The sequence below is a fragment of the Penaeus vannamei genome, chromosome 12 (assembly GCF_042767895.1).
Source record: "Penaeus vannamei isolate JL-2024 chromosome 12, ASM4276789v1, whole genome shotgun sequence".
NCBI classification, from domain to species: Eukaryota; Metazoa; Arthropoda; class Malacostraca; order Decapoda; family Penaeidae; genus Penaeus; species Penaeus vannamei.
The window spans coordinates 23577811-23587810 of NC_091560.1; the positions used below are offsets into that span (position 1 = coordinate 23577811).

Sequence of the window (10000 nt, forward strand, 5' to 3'; positions counted from 1 at the left end):
AGCGTGAAGGAAGGTCAATAAACTTATTTGCAATAATGAAATGGCACTGCAAAATGTAATGGCACAGCGGGGGACATTCGTGCATCGAGGAGACGCGATGCCCGGGTTTGGGCGTGAAGGCGGAGGACAGGATGCAAGGCGACAGGTGCAACCCCAAAGGATTTGCCTAAATGTTGGGAGAGCCTTGCAACAGGAAATATACTAAGAGAAAGGAGAATAATGCAGAAAAAATAAAGTAAGTTCACACATTTGCATTCTTTCACCGGTCCTTGGATTCTTGCTTTGAATTCAGCGCCTTCCTCTCCCTCCGTTTTTGTTCCCTTTCTGCCTTGTTGCAGCGAGATTTCCTTCTTCCTTTCCCCTCCTCCTCAGGCGAGGTACTTTTTCCCTTCTCCCTCGCCTGTCGTAATTCTCTGGCTTTTTTTCTTTCTTTCTTTTTCTGTAGTCTGACTCTTCCTTTCTCCTTACGCCTTCCCATTCTTTCTCCTTCTTCCTTCCCGTGCTGCCTTCTCCTCTCTGTCCTTCAACCTCTATTTCACCCTTTCCCTCCTTTCCACCTTTCTTTTTACCACACTCCATTTCCATTTTCCTTCCCCTTTCCCACATTCTCACCCTTCCCCTCGCTCCCTCCACTACCCCCTCCCTTCGTATCACCTATAACCCCACTCATTCCCTCTCTCCCTCTCTCCCTCCCCTCTGTTCATTTCTCTACAGTGAACTCCCCATTTGCATTTTCCTTGACTCGCAGCCATCCCGTAACAATAAAATACTCGACGATCCATAAGCGTTATGATCCCTTCGAGTATTGTAATTGAGGAGACAAAAGGTGGAAGTTGGAGCAGTGGAGCTCTCGCCATCCGCCTCTCTCGTGGGTCGCTCTGCTCTATTCTCTTCCCTCCTCGCTTGTCCTTCACTTCGATGCGGGGAAGATGGGGTCGAGGAAGAAGAGGAGGAGAGAGAGCTTTGTCAAGAGACAGAGGCTCTAAATGGGAAGGGAAAGGGAGAGAGAGAAAGGAGTTTGGGAAGGAGGTCGGGAGGAGAGAGAAGAGGATGCATAGAAGAGTAGTACATCAGCAAGAGATTGAGATGAAGACGCATAAGGTATTGATAATCTTGAAGTTCAGGTCAGAGATTTTCAGGAAAATAAGTCAGACTAGCCGTAACACGATATTATATGAAAAGGCAGACAGGCTGAGCACAGAGGATCTCGAGTAAAGGGAGAGTATAAGCCAAGCGAAATCTGGTCACTGCTAGGAAGTCCCCCTCCTCCCCATGACCAAAAACGAAGCTTATTTCGACTTTGCCTATGACATAGCACCCTACACCTACGGCGACCTAGCTCAGAAAAAAGAACGGGACAGAACTCAGGTCAGTCTCCCACAGAAAGGGGGAAAAGGTACACAATACTTTTCTTGCTATTTAAGTCTCCAACTTGACGCGTAACTACCTCAGCCTTAAACATAAAAGGACTAAGTTTGAAGACTTCAAGTCCTTCAGCACAAAAATCTGCTTCTTTTTTTCTTTACCTCCCCTCCTTCCTTCCGTTAAAATCCACGATAAAGCTGAGGAGGAAAAGGTAGAATTTTGAAGTAACTATGGAAATTCTAAGAACTTGATTTAACCCAAGGAGTGTTAGGGAGGCCACCTTTTATGTGCCAGGGGAGGGAACATCAGGCTCTATGTATGAACAACAATGGGGACTTCCTGAGACAAAAGATGGGCGCCCTATTTTGGCCCTGAAGGCGAGTGTGTGTGTCACAGATCTCATATTAAATTATTTGCTTTGAGTATACATAGGCTGAAGGAATATAATAGAATAATACACAGGGTCTGCTCTCCTTGATCTCACTGTGTTTGTTCTTGTATATATATGTGTGTATGTGTGTGTGTGTGTGTGTGTGTGTGTGTGTGTGTGTGTGTGTGTGTGTGTGTGTGTGTGTGTGTGTGTGTGTGTGTGTGTGTGTGTGTGTGTGTGTGTGTGTGTGTGTGTGTGTGTGTGTGTGTGTATGTGTGTGTGTGTGTATGTGTGTCTGTGTGTGTGTGTGTGTGTGTGTGTGTGTGCGAGTGTGTGTGTGTGTGTGTGTGTGTGTGTGTGTGCGTGTGTGTGTGTGTGTGTGTGTGTGTGTGTTTTACATATGCATGGATGGATATATAGATATATAGATAGATAGACAGAGAGAAAGTTAAATTGGTAGGTAAGTAGGTAAGTAGGTAGGTAGGTAGGTAGAAAGAAAGAAAGAAAGGAGGAAGGAAGGTAGGTAGAGAGAGACAGATAGATAGATAGATAAATAGGTAAGTAGGTAAATAGCTAGGTAGGTAGGTAGGTAGGTAGGCAGATTGGTAGGTAGGTAGGCAGGTAGGAAGGTAGGTAGGCGGTTAGATAGGTATATAGATAAATGATGGATAGATACATCGGTAAATAGGTAGGCAGACAGATAAACAGACTGACAGATAGAAAGATACATAATATAAATTGAGAATTTGTCTCTGTGTACGTGTCTCTGCGAGTGGCACTTCGAGCATTTGAAAACAGTGATCTAAGGGGACCGGGGAGAGATACTAAAAATATGCACGTGTTTGAGCTCTTTATGCATAATTTAACGGGGCGAGACTGCCTAACACCCGTGCTAAGTGGGAAACAAAACGTAAATCTCTCACAAAGTGCAAATCTAAGACTCGCAAAGAACTCCGGTAGTACCCAGGGTTGGCACAGTAATATCATAGCACGGGCCTAGTTTATGGCTACCTACAATGTGAATACAAACACACACCACCACCTATAAAAGTGAATGATTGCAATAGTCTCCTAGGAGCTGAGCTCTGGCCCCGTTAAGGGCTGCGAATATATCTTCAACATTTCTCCATGTGCGATATTTTTGGGAGCAAAGATATATATATGTAATTTTTTTCTCTTTCTCGTTTGTATATGAAACATATGGCAGACTCGCCAATACCTGTAAGTCTGAGAATGTTACTTTCTATCCACACGCGTCCATCTCCGGTTCACAACAGCAAGGAAGGATATGCAATGATGCAACATAAAGCATATTAGATCCCTTCACATCCAAAATATACAGTCTATGTATATTCTCCATTGATAATTCATATAAAGACAGTGTAAACATTGAACAAAAAATCGATTCACAATTGATCATCTCACTATGGCGGTGGCTACCAGCCTTAAAGAATGGCTGTCCCAACGGCGGGAATACGTAAGTTGTACATACTTCATGAATGCTAAGGGTTAGTACATCAAGTGTAACGCCATCTACGAAATTTATATGACTAGTTACCACCCGGTGTGCATAAGTAATTGCAGTTTTGGGGTCAGATTCAGGCACGTTTACAATGAGGAATGACGAAGAATTAACCGCAGTAATCTGTCCTAGGCCTTTGAACGGCGCCGGGCACGCTCGATCTCGGTGGCTTACTATGAAAAGAGGAACTGGATAAAACGGAGGAAATAAAATCAATAGAAGTGAGAAAAGAACGAGTGATAACTGTCTATGTGGTAAGGTGAATCCTGAGAGAGACAGGGAGATGGAAAGGAGGGAGAGAGAAAAAGAGAGAGAGAGAGAGAGAGAGAGAGAGAGAGAGAGAGAGAGAGAGAGAGAGAGAGAGAGAGAGAGAGAGAGAGAGAGAGAGAGAGAGAGAGAGAGAGAGAGAGGGAAGGAGGGAGAGAGAATTTCAAAAGGCAATGTCTAAAACGGACGAAGACGCAAAACGGGACAGTACAGATTTTCAAGAAGAAAGAGTGCGCGAGGAAAATATAAAATACAAAGACACAGAAGAAAGCGAAGACGAGTTTGCAAATAGAGCCGGGAGGAATATGGCCACCGCGAAACATATTTGACAAGGGAAGGCAGGGAATAAGCGAGGAGAGGAAAATGTAAGCAGATGCAGGAAACGGGAGACTGGGGGCAGAAGAGAAGCAGGGAGGAGAGAAGGCGCGAAGAAAGGCTGGCTGGCCATTTGCATACAAAATCGAAAGCGAGTCTGAACGTTTTGTCAACGTTTTGCGCCAATGAAAACGTTTACAGCTGATAAAAAAATTCAAAATGAAAAACATTTCTACAATATGTTTACACCTCAGGAGAAAACTCTGACACATTTTTACCGCAGGATTCCCTGTCTTAGGAAAATACTTCTTCCACATGCCCTTGTGTCATTACTTTTAAGCGCCAATCTACTGGCCATATGAAGGTAATCTTAGCTCGTAGGTGTTGAAAGCGCAACGTTTTCTCCCCTTTTAAGATGAATTCCCCAAAGGAAATGAAGTATATTCGTGGTCGCTAAGGGCACTTCAGTCAGGGCTCAGGTTTTCCTGGCGATTAGGACTCGTCGCCAAACGAAAAGTTTATGATTAATGCGACTTTGTTCCTTCAAGTTTTGGAATTCATCAAAGATCGCATTTCTAAGGTTTCCCCTTTAAATAATTTTTAAAGTGTATTTCTGAGACAATTCAACTAATATATAAATATTTGACATTCATTTCTAATATCATCACATCATAAATAGACATACATCCTACACATATATGAATGTCTGTATGCATAGACATGTATGCATGCACGTCCTCAAACTCATTCAAACGACCAGGTCTACTTACGCAAGACCGAGAGCATGTACGTGTCGACCTTGGTCTCCCCGAGGGCCTGGTTGGTGGCGTGACAGGTGAACATCATGTCCCTGTCGACGGCTGGCACGCTCAGTTCGAGGCGGCTGACCGTATGCCAGCCGCCCGGCCCCGCCCGCTCGCGCCGCGTCGTGGCCTCGGGGCGCGGCTGCCCGTCCACCACCCACGACACCTCCGCGGGCGGGTTCGAGTTCTCCACGACGCACGTCAGCGTGACGTTCTCGCCCACTCGGGACTGTGTCGGCCCCGACACCACCACCTTGTCGGGAGGAACTGCGGGGGAACAATGAACAGAAGATTAGTGACACAGCATAAGACATAAAAGAAATAACGTATCAATGACATTTCTTATATATGGTATAAAATAACAATCATTAGCACTTTTGCTAAAACAGAGAGAGAGAAGGAGATAGATAGATATAGACAGAGAGAGAGAGAGAGATGAGCACCTTCGGAACCAGGAAGAAGCCGCACATTATACCAGAAAAAAATACCATAAAGTGGGAATCAGACAATGGCCGGAAAGCCGCTTCTCGCTGCGATAAGGGCGCCTCTGCAAGAGGGTCATTGAAATACATGAACATTTCCACATTTACATAACACTCATACGCCAAAGGTAATTTTCCATCTCAGCAAAGCTTTAGCGCCGCTCCAGACACTTGGAACACAGCATTTTAAAATCTGCGCGAGAAAGAATGCACCTTCCAAAAACACAATGAATATCCCGAAACTGTTTCCGATCCCATTCACGTCGTATTTACCTAATGTAAGCCGTATTTACAGCTCCCGAAGGGTATGTAAAGCGGCGCCTGCGGCCAGGCTGTTGAGACTGCCGATGCCGCGCTCCCCGGGAACACAGCCCGTCCGCCACGACTCACTGAGTATGGACAAGCCACTAAGCGCATTCTTGCGAGGAATGCGTGAACTGTGACGGTGTGAAACTGTACCCTATGTTCTCATACATATTCGCTTCGCACGCACGACGCACTTCTCCATGTATGCATACAGACTCTTTCTGACAACCAGAATACACCGGCACTCGATACCGCCTCTGGACCAACATCCATCTCTCCGACAAAACCAAAGGACGTGACTTGGAAACATCACACCTATGTCAACATTCATATACATACACCCCTCTGCCGCACACAAACACTCATATATAGAGAGATAGAGAGATAGATAGATAGATAGACAGATTAGATAGATAGATAGATAGATAGTTAGATAGATAGATAGTTAGATAGATAGATAGATAGATACATGTGTATATATATATATATATATACATATATACATATATATATATATATATATATATATACATATATATATATATATATATATATATATATATATATATATATATATATATATATAATATATATGTGTGTGTGTGTGTATATATATACATACATATATATATATATATATATATATATATATATATATATATATATATATATATATATGAATATATATATGTATATATATATATATATATATATATATATATATATATATATATATATATATATATATATATATATATATATATATATATATATATATATATATATATATATATAATCATGTATTATATATATATACACAGATATATATACACACACACACACACACACACACACACACACACACACACACACACACACACACACACACACACACACACACACACACACACACACACACACACACACACTTATGCACAAATAAACGCAGGCATACACACACGCGATAAACCGACACAAACGCAAACAGACGCCCCAAGGAACATGCAGGCGACCCGCCCGTGGGGCGCGTCGCGGCGTGAGCTGAATCCACCTCCAAGAAGGTATTTCTGAAGCCTACACGCTATTCACGCCCGTCATCAGAGCCATGAATGTAAATGAGGTCGCGTGTGCTCTATCGGGCTTAAAATATTCGTTTCCATTTAGTTTTTCCTTTCTATTTATCCATCCCTCCACTTTCCATTTCTTTCCGGCTGCCGCTTCCCGGTTTTGAGCTCTTCATTGTACGGGGATGTCCCCAAAAGGCTACGGGCCGGGATCAACAACCGAGCCCTTCGTCGGACAGGTCGTTGCTGGAAGGTACTTATGCTGAAACTTCGAGCTTCGCTGAGTATAAACTGGCTCTACTTCCGTGTATGATGCAGATTATCGTCGCGTATATCAGTTCGAATGAGAGCCAAGTCGGATATGCGTCGCCATTCTGAAAATTTTCTTCGTCCGGATCCTGAATGGAACTTTTGCTCGGGACTGAACTCGCGCCGTTTCTAGTGTTTCCTGTTATCCTCCGACAAAGGTTTTGCGCAAACAGTTCATGAAAAGTCGACGGAGGAGAACTTAAGCTTGAAAATATCCTTTGTGCATCTACGAGTTTTGATAGAAAGCATACAAAAGCAACAAACTTTAATTCCAAATCGAAAGTTTTACAAATTTCGTGGTCGCACAACGCAACCATTTCCCCAAAGTTACCGTCTAGCTCCCCTGAATCGGTCCTCTAGAGGGATGGGAAAGAGAGGCAAAGAGAAGAGAGGAGAACGGAGGGGGCATGAGGGGAAGAGAGGACAGTAGGAAATGGTAGGGCAGAGTAGAGTAGAGAGGAGTACAGGGGAGCATAGGGCACGAGAGGAAGGAAGGGAACTAACAGAAAAGGGAGAGGACATAAAACGGAGATTGTTTGAATACTCTGTCACGCAAAATGGCGATTCCTTAAGCCTCACAATCACACTTTTGATCATGCCGTAGTATTTGTTTCCAGTCACAGTATCGGGATGCGATGTAACAAGTGAATATCCGTCACGAAATCGACCTCAACATCACATGATTAAATCCCCTCGTGCATCCAGGCTTCGCCCATCGAAAACATGATGTTGTGAATAACATCATCATTGCTGACTCCAAAACCAAGTTTTTTTTTTAATGAAAAAGGCTCTCTTCCCCCCCCCCCTCCCTCCCGCACGTCGCCCGGCGGCTGGCGACGGCCGCCCGAAGTTGGCAGGGGCGCAACGATCGGTGTCAGGCGAAGGCTGTGGGTTGGCGAGAGAGGATATGGGGCATCCATGGATATAAAGAGAGACCATAAAGGACTCCAGAATCTATATCTTTACTGGTAATTTAACCCGGAGAGAGCAACGTTTGTGCGTGAATAGTTTCCATGAAGTTTTGGAGTTGCAATATCGATTTGCATTAAAGGGGGTGAACAAATTTCCATAGTTGTACTCCTGAACTACGACGAATCTTCCATGGGGTAAATAAAGTTTACTATTTTGTATCCTTTGTCCACGTAACAATACTAGAAAACGGTAGCCTATATATGCTTTTTATTACAGTATTACAGAGGGATTTGGCCTATCAAATAGAGAGAAAGGAAAAGAAAGGAAAAGTAAGCGTGGTCCTTGCACTGTACAAAGGCAACTGGGAGCTTAAGAGACACGCAGCATCCAGAAAAAGTCAAGCTTTACAGACACGCATTAGGAGGAGACACAAGTCCAACCCGAGAGACTAGCAACGGCGGAGAAGAGGGGAGTGGGTCCTCTCCTCTTTCTTTTTCCCCTCTTACTCTTTTTCCTTCCCTCTTCCCCCCTTCCTCTCTTTTCCTCTCTCTTTTTCCCTACTAATCTTTCTTTTTCCTCTCTCTTCCCCTTTCTTTCTCCTCTCTCCTCCTCTTTCCCCCTCTTCCTTGATCTCTCTCTTCTCTCTTCTCTCCCTCTTACTTTCTCCTTCACGTTCCTTTCTTTCTCCCCTCTCTTCCTCTTTCTCTCTGCCCTATCTTCCTTCCTTCTCTTTTTCTCGCTCCTCCCCTTTCTTTCTCCCCTCTCCTCTTTTTCCTTTTCTCGCTTCTCCTCCTACTTTCTCCCCTCGCCTCTCCTTTATTTTTCCCCTTTCCTCTTTCTCCTTTTCCCGCTCCTCTTCTTTCTCTCACCCATTTCTTCCTCCCTTCTCCCCTTTTTTGTTTCCTCTCTCCCCTCTCTTCCTCTTTCTTTCTCCCCTCTCCTCCCGCTTCCACCTTCCCTCCATCCCTCTCCTCTTGCGCGTCCTGACCTACTTTCATTCCGGCATTTTTACACAAAGATCGGTTTTCGATGTCATCCTTTTTCCCCTTCTTTCCTGACCTGAACTCTCATGGCAGAGGAAGTGTGATATTGGATATCAGTACCGAGTCTGACAGCTCTATGTGGGAGGCTCTAATCATTACCGGGACTCTACGGAAAATTCAAAGCGACGCAGCTCACCCGCGGCCATGCTGATGCTGGTGATTTCATATTCATATGTTTAAACCCACGCGCATTCAGTCACTGGTACACGTTTGCACACAGGATCACAGGGGCGTACATAAACTTATATCTCTCTCTCTCATATCATGTACCTATAAATAAATATCTGAATGTATTCACACACACACACACACACACACACACACACACACACACACACACACACACACACACACACACACACACACACACACACACACACACACACACACACACACACACACACACACACACACACACACACACACTCGCGAGCATGCGTGTGCGTAATCCGTTTGACTTCTGCATTTAACCTGCTTCATCAGCGCAATAACACAGCCTCATTTCCACGCAACACAGGACCCACAACATCATCATCTTTCATCTCAGTTAGCGTCAGGCGGGAGTGCAACCGCGGAGACGCCTGCTCAGCGCCACCTGTGGTTAGCGCGCCCGCCCCACGCCCTCTCCGGTGGCAACGAGGCCTCGGCGCTCGCGGGGGGCGTGCTGCCCTCGGGTTCGCGGCGAGGGAAGCGAGGTGAGCGTTCACTTCACTGCCTCGTGTGGCAGTGAAGCCTTCCCTGCGCGCATCAGGCGATGGTCTTTGTTTACAGCTGACAGCTGACGCATTCGCTCTTCGAATTTGTTGGGTTAAATGTAATTCTGAGTAAAGATACGAAGCACGAGAGTAAAAATGTCAGCTGCCTATTTGTTCACACCCAGGGGGAGATATTGTAATATCAACCTCCCCCTCCCTCCCTCCCCCTCTCCCTCTCTCTCTCTCTCTCTCTCTCTCTTCCTTTTTTTCTAGAGAACCTCGCCCCTCCTGCCAAAGAGAGCTTGCATTTTCTTGTCGAGTTTCGCCACACAAGCAACGGCCCAACTTAGAATGAAAATAAAGCCTAAATGAAGAAGGAAGCATGAACTCACAAAAAGGAAAAAAAGGAAACTAGGTTTGTGCAACATTTTCTTTGAATTATTTCCCTTAACTTTTGTTTCATAATTACATTTATTTCACTAGTTTCTTCTTACCACATTTTTGTCGTGCCTCCTCTCCTCCCATTTCCTCACTCCCTATCCCACTC

General features: G+C 44.6%; 1 protein-coding gene across 4 annotated transcripts in view; it reads right to left on the reverse strand.

Moving 5' to 3' along the window:
- Positions 1 to 10000, reverse strand: part of LOC113802662 (nephrin-like) — a 192317-nt gene that overhangs the window by 53846 nt on the left and 128471 nt on the right. For all 4 annotated transcript variants that reach the window (XM_070128026.1, XM_070128025.1, XM_070128024.1 and 1 more), the window contains exon 7: positions 4610 to 4909. In XM_070128026.1, the coding sequence (XP_069984127.1) occupies positions 4610 to 4909 (300 nt within the window). The remainder of the gene's footprint in view (positions 1 to 4609; positions 4910 to 10000) is intronic.